The 17,890-nt window shown below is 33.7% G+C and overlaps 1 protein-coding gene across 1 annotated transcript; it reads left to right on the forward strand.

Annotated features, from left to right (window-relative positions):
- Window positions 1-3,472: 3,472 nt before the first annotated feature.
- LOC111392265 lies at window positions 3,473-4,042 on the forward strand. The gene has a single exon (XM_023017564.1). It carries the CDS (start codon window positions 3,473-3,475, stop codon window positions 4,040-4,042), a length of 570 nt encoding a protein of 189 aa, XP_022873332.1.
- The last annotated feature ends 13,848 nt before the right edge of the window (window positions 4,043-17,890 follow it).

Raw genomic sequence — 17,890 nt, forward strand, 5'->3', positions numbered from 1 at the left:
GAAGTAGTACATGGGGCGCCACGACGCCGCAGTTGGGCGCTAGGCGCACCCAAAGTCGAGAAGAGCATAAGTGGAAGTGCTGGCACTACAATGCCAACCATTGGGCACTACAAAGCCAGAAGCAGTCGCCCATCGAGAAAGAGAAAAATTAGTGTTTTAAATTTTTTCGGCCCAATCCAACTCCAACTATTCTTTAAACATTATGGTAGCATAAATACCAACGAAAAGACCTAAATTGGAAAAGGGGACGGCTCAAGAAAAAATGAGAAAATTAGAGATTGATTGAGAGGAATAACGACTGCAAATTGGGAAAAGAATTCAAGCGGCAAACGAGTTTTTCTTAATCTTTTCTTCTCTATGTTATTTCCTTAGTATTTGATTAAGTTATTCTTCTCAATCATGAACTAAATTTTAAATCTAGGGTTAATGTAACCTAACTTGAGACATGTTTGGATTCTAAAATAGTTATTTTCATTGATTTTTCCAATAATTTATTTGTGTTGATTCATGTGTAATGCTTTCGATTCCTGATTAATAATTGAATGATTTGATGCCTTAAATTTCGGCACTTGAGAGAGAGAAAGATTTAGGCGTGATTTAAGAACAATACAACCTAGATTTTGTGAGTTTCAAGATAAATTATGAAATCTTTGAGGCTTGTTCCATTTAAGAACCACGAACTTGATAATTTCTATATTTTTGACTTGGAATAGAGATATTGGAATTAAAGTATAGAGATAAATTTTATTCGGCACTCGAGAGAAGGAATAAAAGTATACTTGGGTTTTTGCCTATAAATTTAGGAAAATTTATAGAAATAACTAGAGAAATTGAAAAACATTGTTGATAGGACAGTGAAATCATTCCATAAGCTTTCTCACTTAGATAAATTTCTTATAAATCGCGTTAAATTGCTTGAGTTGTCATCACATCCATGATAGATTAAAATTAAAACTACGATTCTAAATTTGATTTTCTAGATAAAGTAAAAGCTAAAATAATTATACTACTCAGTAGGAATCAAATATCAATCCATGTGGGTTCGACACTCTACTTTCAATTTTATATTACAAAACTTGACATCGTACACTTGTGGCAATTTTAAGTTATAGAAAATGCATGACAAGTTTTTGATGCCGTTGTCAGAGATTGTTTTATTTAACTTCTACTAATATTATTACTAATTAGTTTTTATTTATTTATTTATTTTATCTTATTTCTATCTATAATATCCCCATTGTTTCTATTTTTAGTTGTGTATGTGAAGAACTAGGAATCTTAACCTATTGCTTGTTGATCCTGAGCCAAAACACACATTTCCTTTTTAAGGGGTAAGTAGAAAGACGAATGTGGCACAATGGTAGAATAGGACGTGAAAGTAGCGATGGAAAATAATCAATAGCAGGCTATTCGGGAATATGTAAGACCCATTGTTAAAGACAACTATTTTGGTATTGCGCGCCCAACTATTCTTGCTAATAATTCGAACTTAACCCAGAACTCAAATGCTCATCTGGGTTATTTTCTGGAGATTTCTGATATAGTGAAGATGAATGGAATTACTAATGAGGCAATTAGACTCCATCTTTTCTCTTTCTCCTTGAGGGATAAAGTCAAGGCTTAGTTCCAGTCACTACCCTATGGTTCTATTACTATTTGGGATGATTTAGCTCAGAAATTTTTCACCAAGTACTTTCCACCTTCCAAGTCAGCTAATTTCGAAGCAATATTTGTCAATTTAGATAATCTAACTTTGAACCATTTTACGACATTTGGGAGAGATTTAAAGACCTACTTAGAAGATGTCCTCAACATGATTTTCAGATTTGGATGCAAATTAAGATCTTCTACAATAGGTTAAATGGAAAACTAGAACCTTAGTGGATGCAGCTGGAAGAAGAACTCTAATCGCTAAAACAGCTGATGCTGCATATTCATTGTTGGATAACATAGCCACAAATTGCTACCAATGGTCGAGTGAGAGATCAAGCATGGAGAGAGTAGCGGGTCTATATAAAGTAAATCCCATCACAACATTAGCAGATCAGGTCTCATCACTTACTAATCAGATAGCTACACTTACTACATGAAGTAATTAGCAGAAGACAGATTTGGTTATGGCTACTTCTATAGCGCATCAAGAGACACAAATAGAAAATGAGCAGGTTCAATATGTCAACAACAAGAACTTCAATCAAGGAAGAAATTACTCTTCCAATCACTATCATCCAGGACTAAGAAATCATGAGAATTGATCATATGGCAATAATAGGAACACACTTCAACAACCGCCTCTGTTCAGCACTCAAAATTTTGAAGGAAAGCCATCCTTAGAAGACATCCTTTAGACTTTTATTTCTGAGACAAGATCGCAGTTCAACAAAGAGGAGTCATATTTGGATAGTATCGAGACACATATGACCAACATGGAAGCTATAATGAAAAATCTTGAGGTTAGGATTGGTAAGTTGGCTATATCAATAAAGTCTCAACAACAAGGAAAGTTTCCAAGTGATACAGAGGTGAACTTGAAGAAGCATTGCAAGGATATTACATTGAGGAGTGGCACGAAAATTGGAGAAAGTATGCCTATAGAAGTAATGACTCCTATTCCTGATAAGGAGGAAGAGCGGTTAAATGCAGACCAGGGAAATCAGGGCGAAAAAAATGTAGAAGGTTCACAAGCTTCATTCCATATCATTCCCTAATAATGCACCAATCATCAAGCCAATACTTTCGTTTCCACCTTTCAGTATTATTGTGCAAAACGTCACTACCTTTCATATTTTGACATTTTCACCCTTATTTCATATTTCATTGAGAAAATCATTATTTTCATTCATTTTCTCAATTAAAAGTTGTAAAATAACAAATATACACCACTATTTAAATAAACAAAAAAAAAAGAACAAATTGCAATTATACTCCCAATTTTTCAAAAAAGTACAAATAAATAATTAAAAATAACCGATTTTTTAATTATTTATTTGAAATTTATTTATACTTTTTTGAAAATTTTGGGAGTATAGTTACAATTTATTCTTTATTTTTGTTTATTCAAAGAGGATCGTATATTTGTCATTTTACGGCTTTTAATTGAGAAAATGAATAATAATAATAATAATTTTTGCAATGAAATATTAAAAAAGGGTGAAAATATCAAAAAATGAAAGGTAGGGACGTTTTGCAAAATAATAATGAAAGGTAAGGATGTTTTGAGCTAATTACTTTTTTATAATTTAGTTAAACTCATTTGCACTTTCTTTTAAAAAGTTTGGGAGTATGATTACAATTTATTCTTTAATTATTCTTTTCTTTTTTATTGTTTTATTTGAATAGGGGATATATTTATCATTTTACACGAGAAATTTGATGAAAATGATGATTTTCGCAATAAAAGGTGAATGTAAGAGTAGAAGTGCCAAAAAATGAAAGGTAGTGATATTTTGCATAATAACATTGAAAAATAAGGATGTTTTATGTTAATTACCCCAGTGCAATTCTTCAAAAGAAGCCCCCTCAGAAAAGGAAAGATCCAGATAGCTTCACTATTCCCTACACCATTGGAGGCACCTCTTTTGATAAAGCCATTTGTGATCTTGAAGCTAGCATCAATTTGATACCCTTTTCAGTATTCAAAAAGTTAGGTCTCGAGGAAGTCAAGCCAACAACAACCTTGCAATTAGCTGATCGATTCTTTACATATCCACGAGGGATTATTGAAAAAGTATTGGTAAAAGTTGATAAATTTATCTTCCCAGTTGACTTCGTGGTTTCGGATATAGAAAAAGATCAAGAGATTCCACTAATTCTAGGTAGACCATTCTTAACAACTGGAAAAGCTCTAATTGATGTACAAGGAGGACAGTTGACTTTGAAAGTAAATGAAGAAAAAGTGATGTTCAATATCTACCAGGTAATGAAATTTTTGGATGATACCAACACTTGTCATAGAACTGACTTCATTGACTCTGTAGTAAAAGAGGAAAGTATATTTATCGAGGACCCCTTGAAGCATTGTATGATAATTAGTGCAACATGATTACATATAAAGTAAAGACTTGGTTGATTGTATACTGGCTCTTGAGTGTTCAACAATTGAAGATAATTCATCATAAAGAGAAGACATTCAACCGTCAATGGGACCTAATGACATCAAGGGCAATGAAAGCAATAAGGCTGAATTGAAGCAACTTCCAGATCATCTTTGATGTGATTTTTGAAGGAAAAATATCTCTAGTGATCATTTCTTCCCCACTCACAGGGATGAAGAGGACAGATTGTTGAAAGTGTTGAGAGAACATAAGGCTGCTCTGGGTTGGTCTATAGCTAATATCAAAGGTATAAGTCTTACAGTTTGCATGCACAAAATCCTCATGAAAGAATCTTAAAAATCATCCATTGAACATCAGAGAAGATTAAACCCGGCTATGAAAGAAGTGGCTATGAAAGAAGTGGTGCGGATAGAGATCCTAAAGCTACTGAAGGTAGGGATTATATTTGTTATTTTAGACAGTGAATGGGCTAGCGCAGTACATGTGGTGCCAAAGAATGGTGGGACGATAGTAGTCAAGAATGACGACAATGAGCTGATTCCAACGAGAACAATAACTAGTTGGAGGGTCTGCATTAATTACGGGAAGCTGAATAAAGCAACTAAAAAAATCACTTTCCACTTTCATTCATTGATCAAATGTTTTACAGATTAGTAGGCTATACTCACTACAATTTTCTTGATTGTGACTCGAGCTACAATCAGGTTGCAATAGCACCAGCAAATCACAAAAAACAACATTCACCTGTCCTTATAGGACTTTGGCATACAGACGGATGCTATTTGAATTATGTAATACACCAACCACTTTCTAGAGATGCATGATAGTAATCTTTGTAGACATGGTAAAGGACATCATAGAGGTATTTATGGATGATTTTCTGTATTTTGTACTTCTTTTGATAATTGCCTTCACAATTTCCCATTAGTGTTGCAAAGCTGTGAAGAAAAGAACTTAATTCTTAACTAGGAAAAATGTCATTTCATGATACAAGAAGGAATTGTGCGAGGCCACCATGTTTCAACAAGGGGACTTGAAGTTAACATGGCTAAATTGATACAACAGTAAAGTTATCACCACCCACCAATGTCAAAGGCATTCGGAGTTTCTTGGGACTTGCCGAGTTTTACTGGAGATTTATTAAAGACTTTTCGAAGATAGCCAAACCTCTGTGCAACCTTTTAGAAAAGGACACCACATTCGTGTTTGATGAAGACTGCCGAAAGACATTTGAAGCTATAAGAAAAATTAGTTATAGGTCCAGTGATGATAGCACTGGATTGGGGTCAACCATTGAAGCCATGTGTGATGCCAGCGACTACGCTGTCAGGGCACTTCTAGGACAAAAGCATGGAAAGATATTCCGAGCAATTCATTATGCTAGCAAAACTCTGAATGGAGCTCAGATGAATTATACCACAACAAAGAAGGAAATGTTAATAGTGGTCTTTGTATGTGACATGTTCACATCCCATCTTATTGGTACCAAAGTAATCATTTTCGCAAATCATGTTGCAATCTGATATCTATTCAAAAAAAAAAATATGCCAAGCTACTTCTAATTCAATGGATCTTGCTGTTACAAGAGTTTGATGTAGAGATTCGGGATAAGGAAGTGAGAATGTCGTTGCTGATCACCTCTCATGGTTAGAGAATGAAAAGGTGATAGATTATAGCAAAATCTAAGAATTTTACTTGACGGGCTTCAGTTAGCAATTTCATCAAGGATTAAATGGTACATTGACTTTGCTAACTACTTGGCGTGTGGAAAAATGCAACCTGACTTGACCTTCCATCAAAAGAATAAATTCTTATACTATGTTAAGTCATATTTCTGGGATGATCCGCTACTCTTCAAGAGATGCGCTGATATGATAATCAGGAGGTGTATCCCTATGAAAGAAGTACAATCAATTGTGGAGCATTGTCATTCCTCACCTTATGGAGGTCATTTCGGTCCTACACGTACTACTTCCAAGGTGTTACAATCGGAATTTTATTGAACAACTCTTTTCAAAGATTGTTATGCTTTTGTAAAGACATGTGACTGTTGTCAATGCATGGGGAATATTTCAAGATATCACGAACTTGCATTAACTAATATGCTTGAGGTGGAGTTAATTGATGAGTGGGGTATAGACTTCATGGGTCCTTTCCCACCATTCCTTTGGCCAAGTATATATTCTTCTTGTAGTAGACTACGTATCCAAGTGGGTTGAAGTCACTGCTACCCCAACGAATGATGCAAAGGTAGTTTTGAAGTTTCTACAGAAAAACATTTTCACTCGATTTGGCACGCCTAGGGAAATGTAAGTAATGAAGGTACACATTTTTGCAACAAACTTTTCAATTTTCTTTTGGCTAAATACAATGTCAGGCACAAATTAGCACTTGATTATCATCTCCAATCAAATGGGCAAGCAGAGATTTCCAAACGGGAAAATTAAACTAATATTGGAAAAGATGGTGAACACGAACCTCAGAGATTGGTCTCAAACGCTTGAGGAAGCACTACAGGTATATGGGACAATCTTTAAAACACCAATTGGAATGTCATCTTACCGCCTGGTATTCGAGAAAGCATGTTACCTACCGGTTGAATTGGAGCATCTATCCTATTGGGCTGTGAAGAAGTTGAACTTGGATATGAAATTAACTGGTTCATAGCGCTTGTTGTAACTTGATGAATTGGAGAAATTTTAGTACGATGCTTATCAAAATGCAAAGATATACAAAGAGCGAACAAAGATGTGGCATGACAAGAGAATCCTCAAGAGAGAATTCAAACCAGGAGAACAGGTTCTTCTACTCAACTCTCGCTTGAAACTGTTTCCAGAAAGCTTAGGTCATGGTGGCCGGGACCATTTGTGGTTCGTAAAGTTTTCCCTATGGTTCAATGGAGATAGTAACCAAAGATGGATCCAACTTCCAGGCGAATAAAGAGGCTCATGACTCGTTATAATTAAGTGACCATTTGGTCATTGAAAATTTATTATTTTTATTTTTTTCCCTTCTACTATAAATACCCCGTAACTCCCTCCTTTTTTTTCATATCAATTACTCAATCGCTACTTCAACTCTTTCAAGTCTCAACTCTCTTATCGAGTTTTTACTCTCTTGTGCTACAAAATATACAATATCGATTCAATTTTTACAGTTTATTAGTTACAATTTCAATTTATCCAATTCTCATTCTCATAATCTCACTACATTTATATATTTCTAGTTATTATATTTAGATTTCATCATAAACAATCAAACAAATGGACCAATGTTCATTTGTTGAGAGCTTATTCGATATGGGATGTGGGCCACATCATAGAGAATTGCCTAGGACGCCGCAAAGTCAATTTTCAAAGGAATTTGCCGATTTAAATGACATACCCATACCTGAAGATTTTCACATTCATGGTCATGGAAGCTACAATCCAATTGATTTGGATGATATTAACGTTCCCGAAGCGGAACATGAGGACGAAGATGCCGAATTAAACATACCAGATGCAAGAGGAAAGCGAAAGGGCAAAAATAAGCAAAATGTTGTGATCACTTTAAGTTGATTTCAACGGGAAAAGTCGTCGATGGCCTTACAGAATCTAAAACAGTATGTAAATACTGCCAACAAAAATTGGCATGACAAAAATGAATTAGTACCACCCATCTCAACCGCTACTACAAAGCATGTGCGGCCAGACATTGACTTCTTCCAGCTGGTCAAACACAATTGCAATTTGGCAATCCAAGCGTCGATTTTACGACTTCACCCCTATTCACGTTGGTGTATTCAGAGGATAATACTCGAACAAGAATGGTGAAATTTGTTGTCGCCACTGAGTTGCCTCTGGCTATTGCAGACAACCAACACTTCTTCTCGTTCGTGAAAAAACATTGCAACCAAGGTATGTTGGGGTAAGTCGAAACACTCTTCGTGTCGATACAATACAATATTTCAATAATTCAAAACAACAATTAATTATGAATTTGCAACAATATGGGGTGTTATATATTTAACTTCTAATATATGGAAAGAGGTTAATAAAAGAGCATATATAGCTACAAAATCACACTATATAGACCCACTTTGGTGCATGCATAAGAAAATTATTCTTTTAAAATTATTGAGTTTCCTCACAATGCTATTAATATATATAATGTTCTTATTAGTATTGTTAGAGAATATAATTGCGACACTAAAATTCGGTCTTTTACTTTTGATAATACTAGTGTTAATAAGGTAGTCGTCGATAAATTGTGTAGGACACTTCAACTTGATTTTGGTCGGTATTGTTTCATATTCGTTGTGTGTGTCATATTTTGAATTTAATTGTGCAAGATGACTTAAAACATATAAATGATGAACCTCAAAGGATTAGGAATGCATAAGTATATATTACGATCTCTTTTAGTAGAAAACAAGCATTTGAAAATTTTTGTGCTGAACTATGGATGACGACTACTAAAACATTTGTTAGCGACATAGGTCATAGATGAAACTCTACTTACTTGCTATTAAAGTCATATGAAGGTTTCAAAAATTTAATAACTGACTTTTATAATAATAGATACGTTAAAAGTGATGACAATAGTATGTTAAATGAATTCGATTGGATTTTAGCTTTGAAAGTTAAATGATTTTTGACATCTTTTATGGGACTACAAAATTTTATCCGGCGTTTATTATCCTACAAGCTGTATGGTGCTTGAACGTCCTTTATATAATTGTAAGAACATTTCATAAATATAAAAATAATCCTACTTTTAGTGATATTATAATTGCTATGAAATTAAAGTTCAGAAAAATATTGAGAAGAACTGCCTATATTATTTCCTTTAGCATGCGCAATGGACCCCCGATATAATATTTCGGGAACTAAATACGTAATTGATCAAATCAATAAAGTTTTAATACTTGATACATCTATCACCTATAAGAATTTAGAGCAAATATTATGTGGAATGTATAATTTATATGCGAAAAGAATGGATGCGAATGTTAATCGAGTATCCTCTGCACCTACTTTTTCGGCTGGAATTGAAGAAGATGATGTCGAAATAATGAATTTATTTCAAGGCATTAATACATTTAGATATGATGCAATTGCAATCTGTTTATCTAGTGCAATGTCATCTACATTTGCATCTCGTCAAACATCAACCGAAACTAAAAATGCGATGACTGTCGAATTAATTGATTACTTCAATCATAATATGCCAACGGACAGAACGATTAAAAAAAGTTCAGAAGAAGTAATTGAATTCTGGCGAAAGTATGAAAGACGTTGATAAATTTTTTCTGCAATTGTGAAAGATCTGTTGACACCTCCGGTTAGCACTGTTGTTTTAGAATTTGCTTTTAGTACATGTAAAATGATTTTGACCGATATCAGGAGCTGACTGAAAGAAGATATTTTGGAAGCGTTAATGTGCGTGAAGGATTGACTGGACGCTCATTTTCGACTACAAGATAATACGCTGAAATTACATGTCATCAGGTAAGTGATATTTGATTTAATTATATTAATCAAAATTTCTTTATTTTTTAATTGTCAAATTTAATTTTTTTTAAAAAAATTGTATACGTTACAACAAGTTGTTCGTGTACAATTTTTAACTCCACCTACTAAAATTGATGTAGCCGGTCCCAAGTCCGGATAAAGGGGGAGGGTTTAAATTTTATCTATTTTAAAAAGAAATAAAAAAATATTTTTTGTAAATGTATTTCAAAAAATAATTCATCTTCATTATATAAATATTTTATGTTTTATAAAAAATATTACAATATAATATAAATAAAAAATAAAAAATTGTCTTCATTAAATTATTTGTATTTTTTTAACACTTTTTGTTTTTTTCAAAAGTGTTTTCATTACACTATTTGTGTTTTTCCCAAAAAAAAAAAAAAAAGACGAGCCTCGAACGAGCCACGAGCTCGCCCAAAATTAACGAACCGAGCTCATGAGGTTAAAGGCCGAGCCAAGCCGCTATTTCCACACAAGGCAATTATTTCTTACATGGAAGGCTAGGCATTTGAACATTTGGTGGAGTTTTCTTTGGCAAACTAATTGCATGATTTTTTATTTTTTTATTTTTTTTGGAATATGGAATCTTGGGTGTCTTAGTTTGTATTTGGGCTTAGTTGAACTTGTTTAGTGCTTAATTGGGCTTAGTGCCTGCAAGATTTTTGACGTATTGCCTAGGTGAGTTCTTGGGAGCTATTTTGTTGTCGTGGGTCTGGTTTGGGTATTGGTCGTCGACACCACTTTCAAAGATGATTTTTTTTTTTTTTTGAAGTTTGAATTGGATGGTTGGATTTCGTGAGCTTTTGCTATTATTGTGAGCTTGATTTGGGCAAATCTAACATACTACTTAAAAAGAAATCTAAAGTCATGACATCATTTTCAACTACTGCATATGGTCAGAGGAGTTTTGTCAATCTCTAAGCGGATGAGAGATATAAACAAATGGCAATATATCAAAACTGCAATCCAGAGATCACAAATAGAGTTTAGGATGGACAAAATTTGCTTTGCAACTCGGGGGTGCCTCCATTCCTTTAGTGAAAGAGTTTTATAAGAATGCCAAAGAACATGAGGGCTTCAAGGTGTTTGTTCGGGGTCATTGGATCAGGTTTGAGAGTGTTTCTATCAACATATTCTACAACACGCATGATATACCTGATGATGACTACTCCATTTTACGTGAGGATGGGGTTGACCCTTCGTTTTGATTCACACACTAACTTAAGAAGGCACCGAATGGAAACGATCTACTAGTGATGTGACTAAGTTTTTCATATTTGGGTAGACAATTCATTGTAAGGTTTGACATCACTCTGTATCTACCAAACTACTTCCCAATAGCAACATCAGTGAGGTCACAAAGGAACGTGATCTCTTGAATTATGCCATTTAGTGGAGTCTGTTAATTAACATTGGAAAGGTCATCCAAAATAGTATTTTACGTATCGAAGCAGGGTCAGCCAAAGGCAAATTGAGACATCTTTCCTCAATCCATGATCTCTGTATACAGGGGGTATTTCCACAGAGGAATCTAATGAAGTTTTACATCTTAAGCCATCAATCACACGGGGCCTTTGGGATAGGCTCACTCTGCATCGAGATAGGCCAAGCTCTTCTCAATCCTCTCACTTATCTCCACATCCTTCCCCGCCTCCATAGACTGGTGATGCTACAAAGGACATACTTAGGCGGCATGAGATAATGTACTTGCGCATAACCCGTTGACAGGATGGAATGCAGGTACAAATGGATCAAATGCAAACCTCCATTTATGACCAATTTCAGTATCAGAATGCTTACACAGCGGTCATGGCTTCTGCTCATCCTGAACTTACATTCCCTCTACCACCACTATTCTCATCTAACTCCTACCCTTCAGCTTCACAGGATGGCGATGAGGACATTTAAGGTCCTCACTGAGGTATTCATCCTTTCTTTCTTTCTTATTTAAGTTTGCGGGTATTTCTTTAACTTAGTTTGTTATATAACAATTTAACTGCTCTTGTGTGTTTTACATTTTCTTTGTGTGATTTGTGTATAAAAAAATCGCATGCTTGTGTGGATTGGATAACATTGTTGGCAATGATGTTGGACAAGAATAGGTTGATTCATAAATGATATAGGTTGAATTAATGACCCTAGAAGTTGAATCCAAACAACTGCTAAACAAAAATTCGAAATGTGTAAACATTATTTTGGGAAATAAAATTAATTTGAAACTAAAGTAAAAAATAATTTAAATTTTCTATGTAGATCGTGAATAGCAGCCCAAGACCATCCAATGCAGCACACGAAGGAATAGGCCTAAGAGTACAAAACAATTACCTAACGAGTCGTCCTTAAACTATGTAATTTGGTCAGCTAAAAGAAGGTAGCCTACTTTGCCCCTATTTGACACCCTTTAAAATAAAAAAAAATTATTTTTATATTCATTTTCAATCACATATTCACACAATAAAATATTTTGTATGTAAATTAACAAAAAAAATCACTTTAAGCACACATTTCAAAAAAATCACTATTCAAAACATCATTTTCACACTATAATGACCATCAAACAGGGGCTTAATGTCCCGGGATGTGCTACCCTCACATGAAAAGCCAACCGCAACAAAAATGAAAGCTTTCTTTAAAAAAGCGCAAAACTTAAAAATATTATATTTTAAAATAAAAATAATAATTGGTTTTTAAATAAAATTAATTGGAAAAGTACCTAGGCTAGCGAACTGGCTTGACATAGGCCATGCTAGTTGGATCGTTTAGAAAAGGGACGCTCGAAGCACGATTAGCTATATTGAAAGAGGCAACCGAAGAATGGCAATAGGTGGGGGAGGGAGCAAGGCATGGTGGGGTGAAATTAAAAAATTACATATACCATCTTGTTTAATTAATTTTTTAAATACAATTTTAATTTGAAAACGTAAACTTAAAATAAGATATGAAGATTTGGAGAAGGTTCGAGGTACTTGGAGCGAGGATCATATTCCCTATTTGTCACTTTCACCATTTTGGATAGGCCGAACATGCCACTTTTGACAAAATATATATATATATATATATATATATATATATATATATATATTCTTAATAAATATAAAGAAAGAGTTGAAGAATTAAAGCAAAGAAAAATAGGCTTTAATTTTTCTTCCTATTTACAAGCAGGATACTCTAATTGTTAGATATAATAACAAACAATAGTTAAGGTAAATATTTTATAGACGATTTTTCTATATTTTTATCGCTAGTTATATTTATATGTCTCAACAAATGCTATAGTAATATTTATCTATAAATATAGTTTTAACTCCTCTAAACACTATAAATAAAGTACAAATATGAATAAAATCTGATCAATTCTCTTCTAAAGCTCGTATTTTGATGAGTATGTTTCACTCGTCATATTAATGTTACTTAATCTTGATATTTCATTTGATTTTTAGAGTTGAATGTCTTGATTTGTATTTTCATGTTGTTTTATAAGTTAGGTGAATTGGTGTGAATGGTTTAAAACTTGGAGAAAAGAGTGGCGTTGGCATGAATGAAGGAGAAGATGATGTTGATTAGGTGAAACTCGATGATTGGAAGCTAAATTGAAAGAAAAATGTGAATAACAGCAAAAAATGGTAAAATCCAAAGCTTGACAACTCAATTACAACTTTTCAATAGTTAATTTGGACCAAAAATGATAATTGAAGATTACTAGAAGTCAATTGAATACAATTAGAAATAAAAAAGAAGTGAATTATGATCAAAATATTTTCACAAATCAATTTTCAACCGCACAGGTATGTTATAGATTTTTAGCCAGAGACTGAGACCCATTTTTGACATAATAAACATTTAAAATGGAAAAAAGCAATTTCTAACAAAATTGGAGCTTTTTGAGTTATCTTTCTAACAATCTTTGATCGTCTCAAAAAAAAAAAAAAAAAAAAAAACCCTCAACAACATCAAAATCCAAGTCGAAATCATGTTCATGATTCCCACAATTAAATAAGTACGTTATATCAATAGTTATCATTAGAAATTAGCCTATAATGCTTTCCTTTTACTGAATAATCACGAAATATATAATTTATTACTTGATAATCAAATAAAATATGAACTCATTTAATCAAAAGTAAAAACTTTACAAACTGGTGGATTTGAGTTGATTATTTGCAGATTTAGGGTGAAAAACTTTAAATAAAAGGTTCTTGAATCATCTTTTTTATGGCTATAATTGTTGAAATTGTAGTATTTAGGTAACCCATGTAACTGGTCCTGAGGCGAGGCGGATGAGGCCTGCGCCTCAGGCCAGAACTGGAAAGGGGCCTCACTTCGCCCTTCTTCTTCTTCTTTTTTTTTTTTTTTCTTTTTTTTTTTTTTTTTTTTTTTTTTTTGGCAATTAAATGAAAATACTGGAAGGAGAAATCATTTTCCTCTCTCCAAGATCACTGACATACTGTGGCGGAGCCATAATTTACAGGTTGGGAGGGAGGACATTGAATTTTCAGTAGCCGTTGGGAGTTCTAGAATTGCAGTTGCAGTTTGCAGAGATGGAAGAGGAAGAGGAAGAGGCGGGGAAGACGACTGAAATCAGAACGACATTTTTGGCCCTTTTGTTTGGTGATGGGCCTCTTTTTGTTTAACGATATTTGGCCCAAATCAACGTGTTTACACTTTAATGCTTCAATTATCTTTGATTGCTGGAGGTTTCTGCTTAAGAACTCATATTTGGCTTTTATTGAACAAAAACTCATTCCTGAAAATTCTACAGCAATTTTAATTCGGTAAACTTCTCCTCTTTCTTGATTCAACTACAATGATTTCTTGTTTCGCCCCCTTTCGTTTATAATTTTGGATTTTCCTGTTTCTTGATTTTTGTCGTTTATGAAATCAAAATCATGTTTTTTTTTTTTTATCTTGATGCATGCGCTTGTGTGTATTTATGTTTCTTATTGCTTTAATCAAGGAGATAATTACACATGCTATTATATATTTCCTATAAAGATTAATGCGCACACAAGAAAGAGCTTTCCCAAAGTTCTTTTCTATATATTTCTGTGAAATATCAAATATTGGTAAAGTTGATGCTTTAGGTGGCCTTTTTATTTTATTTTTTTTATTCTTACCCCTTTTTCTTTATAGAACTGGATATTCACAAATTACCTTTGCCTTTATCCCTTGTTCTTTAAATGGATGGGGTGGGTGGGGTGGATTAGTGATAAGAGTCTTTTATGGTAAATACAGTTTTTCTTTATTCGGAAATAATTTTTCTATCCATGAGAAAGTGAAGATTACAGGAATCATATTCTGATCTGTTTTAGCGGTAAAAGGGGAAAATTGTAAGTTTTGGGTTTCCAGGTTTTGCCGTTTTGGACTTAATGGAAATTATAGTTTTTAAGAGGAACTTATGGGAGTTTCTACTTATTTTGTATGCTTAGTTGTTTATTTTAACTGGACAGAGAGTGCAGGCAGAAAAAAATTGCTAGTAGGATGAAGGGGTTGAACAGTTCTTGCCATTTTAAATGGGTTTTTAACGTGCTTGGATTTTAATCTGTATTTTGTTTATTGTTTTATTGTTTAGTTTTAAGTTAACGATCGGTTACATAATACACCATTGAATTTTGTATTTACGTTGACTTTGGGGGTCTAATTTACAAAGTTCGTCTCAGGCCTCGGAAATAACAGGACCGGCTCTGCCCATGTTTATAATAATTTTTGAAAAGCACTCTAAAATTAAGGGTGTTTCTATGAGTTCTCCCAATGTGGAAATTACACACTAGCCTATTTTCAAATATGGTAATTCAAAAATAAAAGTAAGGTCTGCATAACCAAAAATCAAGTGATGATTCGATTATCATCCCAAACCCAAAAATCATCTCTCTTCTCCTCTTCCTCCTCCTCCTCCTCCCCCCCCCCCCCCCCCCCCCCCCTCTCTCTCTCTCTCTCTCTCTCTCTCTCTCTCTCTCTCTCTCTCTCTCTCTCTCTTTGCCATTTTCTCTATCGACGAGAACGACACATAATCATCGCGGACAATGCAGAAGCACCGCTGCACGCAACAATCATGCGCAATGACAGCATGAGGTAGTTGCCAACATATAGCTCTACTGAGCGGTGTTCTTAACGTTTCGTAAAGCAACGATCGGTTCATCGCCGCGTATGGCACTGCGCTTGTTGAATTATGTTTGTCGTTGCACTAAGTTACTCGATCTGAGCTGATGATTTGAAATGGGTTGTCAAAACTGAGCAGACAATGGTGGGGAATACATTTGGTGCTCCTATTTTTGTGGTTTTGTTGTTGTGTTTTTGTGGTAGTTCTATGTTATGCGGTTGCAATGGGGATGGTGGTTCTGTGTTGTACATTTTTCTGTGTTGTGCGATGGTGGTGGCTTCTGTGTTGTGCAGTTGCAGTGTGGTGGTGGTTCTATGTTGTGTGGTGCAATGGTGGTTTTATAATTGATGGTGAAGGTGGTTGTTGATGGTCCGGTGCCGATGAGGTTGTGGTGGCTCACAATTTGTTCTTAGGTCACAGGTAACAAGCATATGTCACAAATCAATGTACACATGTCACATATTAACTAAAATTGGTCACACATCAATGTCTACAAGTTACAGATCAATGTCAACAGGTTATAGATCAATTAAAATTGATCGCAGATCACTGATTTATTCTTAAATGTTACACTTCATCGGTCACAGATTATATTGTATAGGTTAACATCCAAGAGAATTGTTACAAGCCATTGGATCGATATTACAGGTAATGGCTCAATGTCCAAAGGTCATAGATCCTGGAGAACTTATCACAAGTCATTTGATCATCATCGCATGTAACAGTATACATGTAGTTTAAATCACAACGCTAAAAAAATTCGTCATCAAAGTTCAATTAGATAATTCGTCAATTCTATTTAGCCAAAAAAATTCATCAATTGAAGATCAACATCACATGTAACAATTTACATGTTAATAACTGTGAGAAGAGATGATGGTGATGGATATTCGTGGCTGTGAGAGTAGATGCAGACGGTGGATGGATGTCAGTAGTTGTGAGAGTGAATGTCGATGGTGTGTAGATGCCATTGACTGTGAGAGGGGATGGCAATGGTGGATGTCGATGACTGTGGCTAGGAATGGATAGAGATTGGAGTTGATTGAGATTTTTTTATATATAATATTTACTAATTATCACCTAAGTTCTGATTTTTTTGAACTTGTTCTCTTAAAATTGAATTGATCTATACTTGAGGCATGATATATGAATTTTTGCCCTTCCCAAGTTAATTGCCTCAACAGTTCCAACCATGCAGTTCCATCCAATTTTCATTAGGGTCCGCTTGATTGTAAAGATTAAATTGAATTGAATTGAAAACGAATTCTGGGGAATTAAATTTCCTAAAAATTGTTTTCCTGAATATTGTAAATTATTATGTTTGATTGGGATAATTTTCCATGTGAAAAATATTGAAATAAAAATTTTTTTGATCTCCATTTGGCTTTGTTTTACAGGAAAATTTTCAATTAAAAAAATAGATTTTTACTGATATTGGAGATGAAATTTGCTTCCATTACCAACACACACAAAAAAAATAATAATAAATAAAAGTTTTAAGAAAATTATCTATCTTTTAATGTTTGTTTGACTTTGTTTTACATGAAAATTGTCATTTAAAGGGAAATATTTTTTTACAATAATTCTTAAAATTTGTTTCCATTGCAAAAAATAAAAATAATATAAAAAACTCGAAAAATAAAAAAAGTATTATAGTAACCGAGAATTCAAGAAAAACATAAAAATTAGCTTAGGTGGCATAAAAGGTGGAATTCGAATTTTAGGAAAAATTTTGCCAATCAAACAACAAAAATTGGAAAGATGAAATTTAATTTCCATTTTCCATGAAATTGGGGTGCAATCAAACATAGACTTAGTGATAATTTCATCTATTAAGCTATTTATCATGATATATGTAAATCTTTCAAGGCCTTGAAAAAATGGTTGAGTTTTCTACTTTTCTTACCATTAGGTAAAATATTAGTATGTAAAATTATATATCCAAAATTGTATGTAGAAGTGTTAACATTAAATATCTAAATGGTTTATCTCGTAAATTACCAACAAAAAAACATATGAAAAATAAAGTCTTGTTAACAACGGATCATGTAAGAAAAAATTGTCCAACATCTAAAGTACAAAAAATTGGACAAAAAATAATTGCAATTTGAAAGGAAAGTCATCGCAGAAAAAAAGAAAGAAAATAGCAGAAAATTTGTGCACGACTCTCCACCTCTTAAGGCCGAATCACGTGGGGGACTTTTTAGTTAAAATTCAGC

The sequence above is a fragment of the Olea europaea genome, chromosome 4 (genome assembly GCF_002742605.1).
Source record: "Olea europaea var. sylvestris chromosome 4, O_europaea_v1, whole genome shotgun sequence".
Taxonomy (NCBI): domain Eukaryota; kingdom Viridiplantae; phylum Streptophyta; class Magnoliopsida; order Lamiales; family Oleaceae; genus Olea; species Olea europaea.